General features: G+C 46.3%; 1 protein-coding gene across 2 annotated transcripts in view; it reads right to left on the reverse strand.

Moving 5' to 3' along the window:
* The window catches only part of DAAM1 (dishevelled associated activator of morphogenesis 1), a 180,917-nt gene that overhangs the window by 52,627 nt on the left and 112,607 nt on the right, over nt 1-15,683 (reverse strand). For both annotated transcript variants that reach the window (XM_083434806.1, XM_083434805.1), the window contains exons 5-10: nt 9,441-9,535; nt 6,351-6,684; nt 4,605-4,715; nt 3,702-3,805; nt 2,448-2,514; nt 1,517-1,634 (exon numbers count right to left, since the gene is read on the reverse strand). In XM_083434806.1, coding sequence (XP_083290932.1) covers nt 1,517-1,634; nt 2,448-2,514; nt 3,702-3,805; nt 4,605-4,715; nt 6,351-6,684; nt 9,441-9,535 — 829 coding nt within the window. The remainder of the gene's footprint in view (nt 1-1,516; nt 1,635-2,447; nt 2,515-3,701; nt 3,806-4,604; nt 4,716-6,350; nt 6,685-9,440; nt 9,536-15,683) is intronic.

A 15,683-nucleotide genomic window follows, 5' to 3' on the forward strand; every position in this document is an offset into this window, starting at 1 on the left:
TTAGCGCTATTAGCGCTATTGGCAGTTTAAGGGCTAAAAACGGCTTTTTAAGGCTTAAGGGATTAGCAGTTTTGCTGCTAAAATGCTTTTAGCAGCTTAGCGCTTCAGAAAAAGGGGTTTTGGAGCGGAACCCCCCCCCGAAAATTTTCGTCAATTTTCGTCTTGCGAAGCAAGCCCATAGGGAAATTCGTCTTGCGAAGCGCCTCTGCAGACAGAAAACCCTTTCGTCTTGCGGGTTTTCCGTCTTGCGAGCCATTCATCTTGCGGGGCACCACTGTATTCAATTCCTTTCATAACATTCTATGGAACACAACATGGCAACCTACAGTCAACAAGTCCTTGGGGCGCACAAAGATGTAAATTAGCAGAAAACCTGAGACCCAGGAAGGGTGGTGGGGATCCCAACATCTTCTCTCCAGAGAGATTTCTACAGACCAACTCACGAGGAAACCCTACTTTCCTTCGAACTTGCAGCCCAAGCTGCACCCCCTCCCTCTCCTCCCATTGCAAGCGCTCATCCCAGTTTTTAAAATAAATGCTACGAATCCAGTCTTGTCATTTTGTCTTCTCTTGCCAGATGGGGCAGATGATGTTGTCCTTAAAAATTTTGGGCAGTACTGAACTAATTAATTGCACAAACAGAACGAGTTCTGCTTGAGAAAGGCAACTGCTCACCCATCTCCCCCTCCCCCTGCGTGCCCCCCTGCCGTCCCCAATTCTGTCTCAGAACAGATTTAAAAGATGCACAGCGACAGGAAAAAGGGAGAATGTTCTGCTGCACAAGCAGAAATCCTTGAGATGATTCAATGTCCCCCTTAGCGCTACTTTGATTGCAACCCATATTTCCTATTTCTGATCAAGAGGACACCATTCCATTCATCATGAGGACATCAGCCCATTCATCCACTTCCGCAGAGAGGGGCTGAAATGAGCACACACACAAACAGTCTTTCGAAATAATGTGGTACGTAGCCTATAGATGTTGCTGCTTTCACAGAACATCGAAGATTTAAGCGACCCATTCTAATAACCCTTATGGTACATGTTACAGCTACAACACGTCTAACTTCAGTCAACAGAAAACAAGAGTCCTGAAACCACCCACAGCCTGCTTTACATGTAAAGGTAAAGGGACCCCTGACCATTAGGTCCAGTCGTGGCCGACTCTGGGGTTGTGGCGCTCATCTCGCTTTATTGGCCAAGGGAGCTGGCGTACAGCTTCTGGGTCATGTGGCCAGCATGACTAAGCCGCTTCTGGTGAACCAGAGCAGCGCACAGAAACACCGTTTACCTTCCCGCTGGAGTGGTACCTATTTATCTACTTGCACTTTGATGTGCTTTTGAAATGCTAGGTTGGCAGGAGCAGGGACTGAGCAATGGGAGCTCACTCCATCGTGGGGATTTGAACCGCCGACCTTCTGATCAGCAAGTCCTAGGCTCTGTGGTTTAACCCACAGTACCACCAGCGTCCCTGTGCTTTACATGTACAAAAATACATCTCTATATATTTACTCACAAGGCATTTGGAGACAGTGATGGAGGATAGACATGAAGTGTGGGTACGCTTCTGTATGGGTCAGCCGCTTCCTCGTAAGCTCAAACATCTGGGTTGCACTTTTCGTATCTATATGGACCTGTGTTTGGATAGGCAAAAAGTTACGTTTCGTATTTCCATGCCCCAAGTATGGCTCGACATTGCAACGGGGAGTCAAGAGTTGCTGCCCTCAATTGCACTAAACCCAGAATAATCTGGCTTCAAATCAGGTCTTTATTATATATAGGTGGGGGCAAGTGTACATACACATTTCACCCCCCGCCAATGAATGTTCAAAATTTTGCATATCCACACGTGCATTTTCACAATCCCAGTCAAGACTTTCCAGGTGTACAAGAACTCTTGACACAGAATATAGAATTGTAGCGTTGGAAGAGCCATCCAGTTCAATCTCCTGAAATGCAGGAATCACAGCTAAAGAAACCCTGAGATAATGTCTACCCAACTTCTGTTCAAAAACCTACAACAAAGGAGAGTCCACAATTTTCCAAGATAGTCTGTTCCACTGTCAAACAGATGTGAGTGCTGATGTTTAGGAAGATGTGGCAATCACCACTGTATGTCCAAATCATGGTGAAAGCAATATGACTTTTAAGCCACTATCGTGGGATTTTTGCTTCTTCCATTTTAATGTAAATTTTGGCATCCACTGTAAAATTCATACAGTGCTCAGGAGTGTGATTCGCTTATAGTGATGCTGAGCCAATTTGGGATGGGGGGTGGGTTGTGAAAATGCTCATTTAAAAGCACCCCACCTGCCCAACCCATTTTCAGTGGTCACTGCAAAGGGGTTCGGTTCTTACAGTGCTTCACAGCAGGTAGAATGCTATCCTTTTTTATTCTTACAACAACAGAAAACCAGAGTAGTTAGGATGGATGGATGCATACATACCAGTTCAAATCTTTTGGCAAACTCCAATTCGTCCTCATTTCTGAGCATTTCAAAAAAGTCTAAATGCCTGGGAAGGAGATAAGAGTCAACACACATTTATTGTAATGGGCTATTGAATACGTTTCTGAGCACAATTCAAACTGCTGGTGCTGACCTTTAAAGCCCTAAACGGCCTTGGTCCAGTATACCTGAAGGAGTGTCTCCACCCGCATCGTTCTGCCCGGACACTGAGGTCCAGCTCTGAGGGCCTTCTGGCGGTTCCCTCACTGCAAGAAGGGAGGTTACAGGGAACCAGGCAAAGGGCCTTCTCGGTAGTGGCACCCACCCTGTGGAATGCCTTCCCACCAGATGTCAAAGAGAAAAACAACTACCAGACTTTTAGAAGACATCTGAAGGCAGCCCTGTTTAGGGAAGCTTTTAATGTTTAATAGATTATTGTATTTTAATATTCTGTTGGAAGCCGCCCAGTGTCTGGGGAAACCCAGCCAGATGGGCGATATATAAGTAATAAATTGTTGTTGTTATTCTTATTCTTAAATCAATCTTTGGGGGGGGGGAGGGAGTCTTAGAAGGCTTATACTACTTTTCCTATTTAGAAATTTCTAGAGCAGGCAAGCCATTTATTGACATTTCATCCAGCAGAGTTTGAAGCCCTTACATAATTCATCCTTGTAACAACAGTGCAAAGCTTCCGATTCTTGCTCAAATTTGTGTGGGAGATTTTAGGCAGCCAAACATAACTGCCAGTAAGTAAGGGGTTAGGGACCACAGAGGTGTACATCTCCAGAGAAGACTATTTTATTATTAGGCTGTCTGCCACTATGCTTTTTATTACGTTTTTTATCACTGGTGTTCTGTAATGCGTTTTTAATGTTGTACACCGCCCTGGGACCTTTTGATAATGGGCGGTATGTAAATTGAATCATCAACAACAACATTGCCCAGTTGCCTGAGAAAAGACCAATAAATGCATGAGTTCGACAAAGTAAAACAAAATTGCAAGGGGGTGGGTGAGGGGAGATTGTAAAGCATTTTGTAAACTAATAATACAGCACAAATTTGACTGACAACTGCACTTAAGTCCTGCTGGCATTAGGCATGTTTTAAGAAGCGTTCAGGTACCATTTGAACTTGTAATTTGGAATGCTTCAGCCTAAAGATGGATAATAAACACAAAATCCATCAAGAATGAAGAAGGCGGCACGATGGGGGAAAATAAACCTCACGGACTACAAACCAATCAACCACACTTACCTATCTAACGTGGAGTTTTCGTGTTCTCTTAATTTGTCAATCACAGGCTGAATCCCAAGCATGAGGAATTCATATCGGAGGTGGAGTCTGAAGTCCAGGCTTTCCTGGAAAAGAGGAAGAGAGGAGACCTTTCAAGGACTGTGGGTCTGATTTGAATATCCTTTCGGATGCCAACCTGGTGTCTTCTGGCTGTTCTTGACTACAACTCCCATCACCCCCCGGCCAGGAGGGAAGAGGCGGCAGAAACGAGCCAATCTTATTTTAGGCACACCAGGAAAGAGGGCTGGAATCAAACGCTAAGCCCTTGGGCTTCCTGCCCCCCAATGGAATTTGGGGGTCCTCTGGCAAGGCACCCGTCATGTGTTCCCAGGTTCCCAGAAATAGGCTGTGCAAAATTACCTCCTCTATCATGCCCCTAAGCTTTCTCAGGAACTCTGTTGAGGGGAAAGGGGACGAGAGAAGGAGGGAGAGAGAGAGAGAGAGAGAGAGAGAGAGAGAGAGAGAGAGAGAGAAGGAAAGAAAGAAAGAAAGAAAGAAAGAAAGAAAGAAAGAAAGAAAGAAAGAAAGGAAGGATGAAAGGAAGGAAGGAAGGAAGGAAGGAAGGAAGGAAGGAAGGAAGGAAGGAACTATTAGGCTGAATGGGGCCCTGCCCCACCAACCTTAAACCACCTCCACCTGCCTGCCTTCCTACTTACAAGAGCTCAGGAGGCATCACTCCCTGCCTGCTCACCCCCCATCTCAGTATTGCCCTTGTAACACGGAGGAGAATAGGGGCAAAACTAGGATTAGTTGGCTCTGCCGGCCATTGCCTCTAGCGCCACCTCCTGTTGGACCTCCACCCCACCAGCCAAGTGTTTGCCAGCCTCGATGGTTGAAACCTATCCCTCCAGTCCCCAAACTTACCACTCCAGCCCCTTGGCTTAGAACTGCGTTGATGAAGGACATAATAGCCGTCTTGAGGCTCACTTCGTCCCGGTATCGGCCTGTGCTTCGGTCCAGGTCATTTATTAGTGTCTGCGGGGTGCAAGGTTTTCAATTAATGACGTCTACAGGTGCAGAAGTGCAGGGGAAATATGCCACCAGTGCAAACCCATTGCATTAAGAAAAAAAAAGAACTAGCTTTTTATGCTGAGGATCACAAAAAAATGTATGGCCCACCCACACAGCTTCCCTCCCATTGTGGTATGTTCCAGATGTTTTGGGCAGCTCCCAGGTGCTGGCAAAACATCTGTGAGACAAAACATCTGTATGACAAAAGCTTGGGGAAGGCTGGGTTGGAATTACCTGTCCAGGCTAATGAATTGGCTAGAGATAGTTTACACATATTTTGACAGAACCACAGAGTCCTGAGTTAAGCACCCATTTATTAATTGCAAAAAAATTAATCAATATTATTATTGTTCTTTACTGAATTTGTATCCTGCCCTTCATCTGTAGATCTCACGGAGGTTCACAGCATAAAAATACAATGTAAAATCAAGAAAGCAAACCAATAAACCTCCCTCCCCACAACCCAGCTGATGTATGGTAGCTTCCAGGCATATCTCTCAGGTGTCACTCAAACAAGCACCCTATTCTTGGAACCCTGAATTTTGATATTGTGTTTTAAATTGTTGCCACCTGCCCTGTGACCTTGATGTGAAGGGCAGATGCTGCTGAAATAATGCAAAAATAAAATTTATTATTATTATTAACAAAAATAGTATACAGTCCTATACCTGCAGGACAGTTCACAACCTAAAATCACAATATAAAAACACAAAATTCATAATAACAACAAAAACAATAACAACCCCCCCAAAAAAACACATTTTAAAAGGGCATTGGAAGTCAGTCAGCCAAATGCCTGGTTAAAGAGGAATGTTATCACCTGGCACCTAAAGGTGTAGAATGAAGGCGCCAGGCAAGTCTCCCTAGGGAGAGAGTTCCATAAACAGGGAGCCAGACTGAGATGACCCCAGCCAGCATTAAAATAAAAAATAAATCCAAAGATTGCCCAAACTGATGCAGAACTCAAAACACTAAGTAAAAGTTAATACTGGGGGCAGAGGATAAGCTTTAAAGGGTCGATGCAAGCAGAGGTTTCTTGTCCAACTGCTGACTCTGCTGAAAACAGGCATTGCCTGTTTTCAAAAACCTGCAAGCCCTATTTGATCAGACAGAAGCCGTGGGGCAAGAGAAGCACTGATACTCTGCGGAAAGGAAAAAACGTCTCTCCAACTGCCTTCATTATTTCCCAACGTAAAAGTAAAGGTAAAGGGACCCCTGACCATTAGGTCCAGTTGTGGCTGACTCTGGGTTTGCGGCGCTCATCTCGCTTTACTGGCCGAGGGAGCCGGCGTACAGCTTCCGGGTCATGTGGCCAGCATGACTAAGCCTCTTCTGGTGAACCAGAGCAGCGCACGGAAACGCCGTTTACCTTCCCGCTGGAGTGGTACCTATTTATCTACTTGCACTTTGATGTGCTTTCGAACTGCTAGGTGGGCAGGAGCAGGGCCTGAGCAACGGGAGCTCACTCTGTCATGGGGGTTTGAACCACCGACCTTCTGATTGGCAAGTCCTAGGCTCTGTGGTTTAACCCACAGCACCACCCGCGTCCCATATTTCCCAACATACAACCAACTTAAGTGGCAAGAGGCAAGTCCGTACCTGAAAGCGAGTTCTTTCGCTGGCGTATTTTTGGTAGTGCACCATGGCTTCCAACACCTTCTTGTGACCCCCGGGAACCAGGCACACAGCACCCATGATTTCCAGCACGGCCACCTTGGTCTTAATGTTTTCCGTGCTCAGGCTCTGCGCTATCACATTAATGCTCTCCAAATGGGCCAGGACGTGAGCTCTCCCCAGAGAGTTGTTCATCAGAGCTTTGATGCACCCGATGAGAGAGGTATGTATCCGAGACTCAGAGGTCTCATAGTCCATGCTCTTCAGGAAATTCAGAATGCATGTCAAGCCATCCAGGTCGATAAACCGGGTTACAAACCTGCCAGAAACAGATCGCCATGAATACAAGAGGGTTCGTCAGGAAAAAAACACCACACAATGCAAATTTTACATCAGATAAAGAAGAAGAAGAAGAGTTTGGATTTGATATCCCGCCTTTCACTCCCTTTAAGGAGTCTCAAAGCGGCTCACATTCTCCTTTCCCTTCCTCCCCCACAACAAACACTCTGTGAGGTGAGTGGGGCTGAGAGACTTCGAAGAAGTGTGACTGGCCCAAGGTCACCCAGCAGCTGCATGTGGAGGAGCGGGGAAGCGAGCCCGGTTCCCCAGATTACGAGACTACCGCTCTCAACCACTACACCACACTCTCCTCAGCGAAGTTTTGTTAGACCCCTTTCTTTCCCCAGGGCTACAACAGTTTAACAAGAAGGTACAGCAACTTGGGCTCTCAGTGGAACTTTTGCGATCGATGTCCCTTCCATCTGCCAAGGCTATAATAAAAACTAGGTTGTGGGATACTGAACGCCAAGAACTAACAGTAGCAGCAGAGAAAACATGTTCCCCTGTTTATTTCCACCTTTCTTGGGAGCATGAAACTAACCACAATTACCTTGAATTTCTGCTTAACCCCCAAGAAAGATGGGCATTTTCGCTGGCCTGGTTTAATTCAAATCCATCAAACCTCCTTTGGGGAAGGTTCTCTGGCAGGGTGGAAGGAGAAAGAACTTGCCCATGTGAAGGCCACCTGGTGGAAACCCTCACACATATGGTTCTCAATTGTAAACTATATGCTGATCTCCGCCAGCAATTTCTAGATCAACTCTGTATCCCCAAATGGAAACCAGAGTCAGAGGTCATACATTTTCTATTACTGGGGAATGATCAGGAGCTCACCAAGTCACCGGCTAAGTATCTCTATTTGGTTTTTTGTCGTCAAAATTCACTGCAGACGTCTGATCTCCCTGGAGACCAAGAGATGTGACGATAGACTGCTCTGCCTCCTCTTTTTTTTTTAGCAAAAGTTTTGTGCCACTGGGAAAGTGGTAATTCTGTATTGATTTGTTTTGGATGTTGTATGTGATGCCAATAAAAGGTTTGATGATGATGAAATTACAAATTACAATAAGCAGAGGTTGGATGGTCAGCTGTCCTGGATGCCTTAGCTGGGATTACAACATGGCAACCTCCAGAAGCTGCTGGACTCCAGCTCCCCAAATGGCCAATGGTCAGAAATCACTAGAGTCAGGGCTTTTTTTCAGCCCGAGTGCAGTTCCGGCACCTCTCAGGTGGTGGGTGCCATTGTGGGGTGGCTTTCTGACATGGTCCTGCTGTCTTCTGCTGCCACCAGTTGCCAGAGTGGGAAAGGGGAAGCGGACAGGATGGGAAGCTGGGGAGAGTGTCACGAAATTCTACTCAGTATTGATCCAGAGTAGATTCCAATGTACAGTTAGCAGAGCAAAAGCTTAAACAAGTGTCAGTTTGCACTTCTTGGTACAGAAAGTATTGATCTGGTGTGTAGAGATCTTTCCTATTCTACTTAATTCAAGAGGCTTCTGGAAGCTTCTCTGTGTGGAAGAAACAAGCAGAAGGTTCATGATGTTTGGGTACAGCTGAATACAGCTGGCTTAAAGTGGTTCTATCTCTTTCTGTCAAGGTCATGTTGACTATAAAAGTAAGGCCAGAAGGAGCCTGTGTTTCACTTTCACTTTCTATCGCTTTTCCTTCTGGTGTGGTGTTCTGTACATAGTATGCTATATCGTGTTAAGGTTTAGACTTATTATAAGTTATTGTAAATTTAAGTTAAGTCTGCTGCAACTGGATTTCTTATGGACTGGGCCAATCCTGAATGTACAGTGGTACCTCAGGTTACATACGCTTCAGGTTACAGACTCCGCTAACCCAGAAATAGTACCTTGGGTTAAAAACTTTGCTTCAGGATGAGAACAGAAATCGAGCTCCAGCGGCATGGCGGCAGCAGGAGGCCCCATTAACTAAAGTGGTGCTTCAGGTTAAGAACAGTTTCAGGTTAAGAAAGGACCTCTGGAACGAATTAAGTACGTAACCAGAGGTACCACTGTATTGGATTTGTGAACATTATGCTCATTTGCCTTCAGTAGAAGTAGTAAACTGGGCTGAATGAAATACAATTGCCTCTGGTCTATTTTGGGGGAATCCTGCAACGTGTTTAAGTTTTTACTCCGCTAACTACACATTGGAGTTCTGTTCTGGATCAATATTGAGTAGAATTCTATGACAGAGAGGTCACTGAGCCTCGAGTACCACCCTCATGGAAATGGGGCTGGCAGGGGACGAAGAGAGAATGGGAGGCGTGCATAGGCAGGTGGGTGGGCTTGGCATGGACCCCCCCCCCGGGGAAACCCCCTCGCCGGGAGAGGTTGAGGCTACTAGCGACGACCTCTCAGTGGAACCTCCAGGGTCAGAGTGAGTCTATCACTCTGAACAAGAGGCTCAGCTCCCTATAAGATGGTGCAGCCCAGCATCTTGTCGCATGGTTTTTGCTTCAAGATGGCAGCGTTGGCAGCGTCTGGGTTGGCGAGCGTGGAGGTGAGCCCCGGCACTTTTTATTCCAGAAAAAGAGTTACCCAGTAACATCTGTCTCTGGTTCTAGTGATATCTACTCAGCTCCTTTCGGCAAACTTAGCAATGACTGACCAGAACCTTATGGAGATTAACATTAAGAGTTCTTTGGCTAGAGAATCAATTCCAGGAACCCTTTCGCTAGAGAACCAATAGGAAAGCGAGAAGTTGGGCAGCAAAGCAAGGAAAATCATTTGCCTCATTGGTTTGGTCCTCAGCGCCGTCTTCAAACTCTCTATGGTTTTGCTGCGCTCTTCTTCATCTTCTTTTTCCAAAGCAATCAGCGATTTTCTCTGCAGAAGGTAAAAAGAAAATCACCGCAAGAAATAAGTTAGGCACAGCCAGCTTATTTACATATTGCATTTTGCACGGAAGCCAGAATACACAATAAACATGAACATCCCAGCAAAACACAACCCCAGCCTCCCAGTATATACCGTATTTTTTGCACCATAACACTCACTTTTTTCCTCCTAAAAAGTAAGTGGAAATGTCTATGCGTGTTAGGGAATGCCTACGGGTCGCATGCCTACGGATTTTCCTCCTCTAAAAACTACGTGCGTGTTATGGTCAGGTGCGTGTTATAGAGCGAAAAATACGGTATAAGGGTCTGGTGACTTCTGTTTCAGTGTATCTGAAGAAGTGGGCATGCACACGAAAGCTTATACCTAGAACAAACTTGGTTGGTCTCTAAGGTGCTACTGGACTATTTTTTTTATTATTATTTTGACTGCGTCAGATCAACACGGCTACTTACCCGAATCTAGAATCCCAGCACAACGTGAAATAGATCAACAAAGAGGCAGACTCCCAACTGTTTAGTAACACTAATAACAAAAAAAGACTCCGCTGCCCTGTAAATTACACTACTAATTTAAGAAAGCTTGGGGGGGAAACCAGGAGTGGATTTTTGTGTGACGGGACTGGGAGCTCAGTTCTAGCACTGATTCCTAAGCTAAGCATGTCCACAGAGGGCCCCTTTGCTTTACTTCCAGGAGTATGTTGCTCTAACACTGCAAGTCACTGGTTTGCACCAGGCTCTGATTGGTGGACCTCAACGGCAGGTGGTAGTGGAGCAAGTAGATCCTGTGAGCCTAAAGTCTGTGCAGGCTTGATCTAAAAGCAGATTCATATGCTTGCATTTCCATTGCTTTGTGACACCCTGTTTAATATGCAACAATTCATACTGAGCTGAAAAATATTCAGCCCCAGAGCAACCGATTCTGTAGGAAGTTAATGATAATGAAACAGAAGAGAAATCACAAAGGACAAGGAGGAAGGGCAGAGAAGCATTTAACGGCACACTAGCAATTAGGCCATATTTAATTTCATTTAGCAATATAGCATTATTAGCATAGTGCCTGCTTATAGCCCAAATGGCTTCTATTGTGCCAAGTACATGAGTCTAAATGGACACAGAAGAAAAGCAGCTGATAACTAAGGCTGCAATCCTGTGCACACTTAGGAATAAACTCCATTTAATTCAATGGGATTGATTTCTGAGTAAACATACGCAGGATTGCCCTGTAAAGGGACCCCTGACCATTAGGTCCAGTCGTGGCCGACTCTGGGGTTGCGACGCTCATCTCGCTTTATTGGCCAAGGGAGCCGGCGTACAGCTTCCGGGTCATGTGGCCAGCATGACTAAGCCACTTCTGGCGAACCAGAGCAGCGCACGGAAACACTGTTTACCTTCCCACCGGAGTGGTACCTATTTATCTACTTGCACTGGTGTGCTTTCGAACTGCTAGGTGGGCAGGAGCTGGGACCGAGCAAAGGGAGCTCACCCCGTCGCGGGGATTCAAACCACCGACCTTCTGATCGGCAAGTCCTAGGCTCTGTGGTTTAGACCACAGTGCCACCCACGTCCCTTTGGGAGAGCATGGATGGCTCATAATTTTCCCAAACTGAATCTCAAGACATTTTGCAAAATTTCAACAGACATGTGTGGATTTGCACAGATGCAACAGGATGCTTAATTCTCTGTGCCAAACCATGTCCTGAAATTCAACTTTCAAGGAAAAACCTTCTCTAAGTGACATTTTCCCCAAACACCAACCTGACATTCAGAAATCTCCACATGGTTGCAATTGGACCCATGCCAGTTGCAAAATGCGCCTAACACTGACAACAGACCTCTTCCTGAAACCCTGGAGAGTCAGCCTCAGTGTAAACCACGGCTGGGGAAACAGAGATATCCTGGATTCCATTGGACAACAATCCCCACCGTTCCTGATCACAGGCTATTATGGCTGGGGCTGATGGGAGTTGGAGTCTGAAGGGGCAAATGTACCCCATCCCTGCTATAGACAATGTGTTGCTAGACAGGCCAGTGGTCTGATTCAGTATAACTTCCTCTCTGTCCCTGTCTCCAAAACATGCCTTTTGGAAAACTCTACCCAACACACTCTTTATAGTGACATGAGTTTGTGGATGCCAGACTTTTAATCCTTATAATCCTGGTGTTATGCACTGAGTTGAATAGGATCCAAAATGCAGCAGTCTGATTGGTCCTAGAACAATAAGATCCAGAATGCAGCAGTCTGATTGGTCCACAGGAGCCACCCAATCCAGCTCCAGGTGGAAGGGAATCCGCAACCTGATTGGCCTTCAGGAGAATCTCAGAATTAGCCAATCACGTGGGGCCCATTGTGTAAATAATGTATACAAGGCAGACATTCTGGGGGAACTTCCATTCCTCCTCACCACTCTGAGCTGAATAAAGAGCATGAAATCCACTCTTGACTCTGAGTATATTTCACCTAGCAAGTGTTATAAAATAAGCCAGGCTAACTTCCTCAGGAGGTGATCGCCTGGGCGAAGGGCCATTAAGAAAAAGAAGGAGAGGTGATGGGCCATTAAGAGAGCAAAAGAGAGGGGGCTCTGTACCAGAACACTACTGGGTGAGTCCCCTCCTCCAGCTCACAGATAGCGAGACGGACAAAAGCCAGAGTTTAGAGTTGAAGAGTGTGTGCAATGTGACCTAGCAGTATAAAGTTACAGGCTGAAAAGCCAGAGGGACAAAGCAGGATGTTTGATTTCTGCTAGAGTCCAAGGCTGCGGCTATGGGAGAGGCAAGGCCCTTTGATGTTGTGAACCCCTCCATCGTATGCTCAGGTTGCATATATGTGGAAATAAACCACACCTATATCCTAAAGAGACGGCAGTCTCTGCTGTGCCTCCTTTGCAAAAGGAAACAAGTCCTAGGGGAGCGCCTTGAACCCCCGGAATCTTGCACCACTCGGAGGTCAGGGTGGCGAGCAACAACATGGGATCTCTAGCCGCGGTGGCCCCGCTCCCTCCTGACTTTGTCATCTGCGCCCCATGTTTGCTTTAAAGGGGACACTGCAAAGAGGAGCTCCTGGTGGCATTGCCAAGCTACCAAACACACACACACACCACCCGCTGATATTCAAAGCTGCCCAGGCATTCTGCAAAGCACTTCAGCATCAGAAAGTTTCATAAGTGATCTAATCAACAGCACATTATCTTGTGCCCACGGCAAGTGGAAGAGTCCAAGGAAGGATTCTATAAGCTGCCTCCAAGCCTCTGCTCATTGCCAGGGACATCTAAGAAAGGAATCCCTTTCTAGTGTTTACTCAGCCTCTTCTTTCCATCCCTCTTTTTTGGGGGGTGGAAAAAGCTGCCTGTTTGCACAGAGGAAGTCAGACCCACGGGCCAACCTAGCTCAATACTGTCTGTTCTGACTGGCAGCGACTCTCCAGGGTTCCAGGCAGGGAGTCTTTCCCAGCCCTACTGTCCTGGTAAGTCCCACAGAGGAACTTACGGTCTTCAAACAAAAACATATTGGAGGTCCCAGGTCACAGTGGGTTAGGCTGGCCTCAACCAGAGCCAGGGCTTTTTCAGCTGTAGCTCCGATCTGGTGGAACACTCTGCCACAAGAGACTAGGGCCCTGCAGGACTTGACATCTTTCCGCAGGGCCTGCAAGACAGAGCTGTTCCACCAAGCCTTTGGCCAGGGCACAGCCTGACTCCCTCCTTTGGCAGTCCTCACAGAACTTCCAGCCCAATGGTTGCCATTAATTTGATTGGAATTACTTATAATGAAATGATTTTAGAATATTTTATCATTTTACTGTTTTTAGCCGCTCTGAGCCCGGCTTCGGCTGGGGAGGGCAGGATATAAATAAAATTTATTATTATTATTATTATTATTATTATTATTATTATTATTACTTGGAGACGCCAGGGATTGAACCTGGGACATTCTGCATGCAAAGCAGATGCTCTACCCACTGAGCTATACAGTCCTTTCCCTAAGAAGATGCCCTGCACCACTGGGTCTACCTAGCTTAGCCTACACTGGCTGGCAGCACTTTCTGCCCTTCAGACTGTGACTTCTGCTCCCAAAATGTTTTCCTGCTTTTATAGCTCAGTTTGTAGGGTACGAGACTCAGTCTTATGGCTGTGGGTTTGAGCCCCACGTTGGGCCAAAAAATAATAATCCTGCATTGCAGGGGGTTGAGCTAGATGACCCTCCGGGGTCCCTTCCAACTCTACGATTCTAGTTTTCCATGAGTATTAACTAGCCTTCCCCACACTCAGTTGGGAGACCCTGTTTAAAGGCTCTCTTGAAGCTGAATTATCCACCCGCCTCTTGGCTTGTCCTGGCATTACTGAGCTGCTTTCCTCCAGCACTGGACTGTGAGGTGGTCGAACCCTAGCGCACGTGTGGTTTCCTTCTCCTGGAATCATCAAGGACGTTTCCCACATTCCTGAGATGATAACAGACTGCACTGTGGAAGCGGAGTCAGGAAGTTATTGCCTTTTGCTATAGTCCCTGCTTTTTCTCATTTCTCTCTCTGTTCAGCAAATGGTGTGCAGAAATGAGTCTGGTCGTGATGGAGGATATCTCTTCCCTGTCTCCTGCTTCCCAAACCTTCCTTTTTTAAAAACAACAACAACCACCCAGTTTTGCTGGGGATTGAAACTGGGACATTCTGTGTGCCAATCCTGCACCAATAAGCTACCGTCTCTTCCCATATAGAATCGTAGAATCATAGAGTTGGAAGAGACCACAAGGGCCATCGAGTCCAACCCCCTGCCAAGCAGGAAACACCATCAGAGCACTCCTGACATATGGTTGTCAAGCCTCTGCTTAAAGACCTCCAAATAAGGAGACTCCACCACACTCCTTGGCAGCAAATTCCACTGTCAAACAGCTCTTACTGTCAGGAAGTTCTTCCTAATGTTTAGGTGGAATCTTCTTTCTTGTAGTTTGGATCCATTGCTCCGCGTCCACTTCTCTGGAGCAGCAGAAAACAACCTTTCTCCCTCCTCTATGTGACATCCTTCTATATATTTGAACATGGCTATCATATCACCCCTTAACCTCCTCTTCTCCAGGCTAAACATGCCCAGCTCCCTTAGCCGTTCCTCATAAGGCATCGTTTCCAGGCCTTTGACCAGTTTGGTTGCCCTCCTCTGGACACGTTCCAGTTTGTCAGTGTCCTTCTTGAACTGTGGTGCCCAGAACTGGACACAGTACTCCAGGTGAGGTCTGACCAGAGCAGAATACAGTGGCACTATTACTTCCCTTGATATGCTATTACTTGATATGCTGAGTGGGGGGGGGGGGCAGGTGAACAGCAAAACCCACCAAATCCTTATCATCTCTCCTGTCCCAGTAGCCACATGGATTTGGTTTCACAGTGCCAGCAAAAGATGAGGTCTAGCAGTCTGTGCATAATGAAACTAGGATGGGTAGATCCTCTGTGTGTGTGTGTGTGTAAAAAGTTGTTAACATTTCCTCTAAAGCCGTCTTGGAGGCAGTGATGCAATCGGACAGCTGTCACCGGGATGTTAAGGGAGTAAGCTGCCCTGCAGAAATGTTTAACCAATGATGTCATCCTTTCATGGCAGCAATTCACCGTAAAAATCCAAGGGGATAAGGTTTTTCCTCTTAAGTGGAGCTGAAGTGTTTTATGTGCAACAGGGACACTGAACATTTGCAAGGCATTTTATGGTTCCAGCAGAGAAATGCCCACATCTGAGAAGCTGAAAATCTGAAGCTATGTCCAGAACGCTAGATCTCACCACAAGTGAAGAAAAATCACACACACACATCCATATGTTTCACAAGTTTGGTGGCCCACAGTCGAGACTGCTTGCATCCAAAATGATTTGGAGAGATCGGCACGAGGAAGGTAGAAAGCTTTCAAGCTGCCTCTGGTTTCAATGAGAATCAACTCATTTGTCTGAAAAAGAACTACCCAGGTTTTTTCCCCTTTAGAAATGTGGTTTGTGCTTTTTTAAATGTTTTTATTTGTAATATTTTAGTGCTGCTCTGTATTGGAGGGGTTGATAACTCCTTTGTAGCGTGTCCTGGGATCAGTAGGAGCACATACCGAATCAGACCACTGGGTCAATATTGTCAACACTGACTGGCAGCAGCTCTCCAGGATTTCAGACCTTCCCTAC

The sequence above is a fragment of the Podarcis tiliguerta genome (assembly GCF_965153285.1).
Source record: "Podarcis tiliguerta genome assembly, chromosome: 1".
Taxonomy (NCBI): domain Eukaryota; kingdom Metazoa; phylum Chordata; class Lepidosauria; order Squamata; family Lacertidae; genus Podarcis; species Podarcis tiliguerta.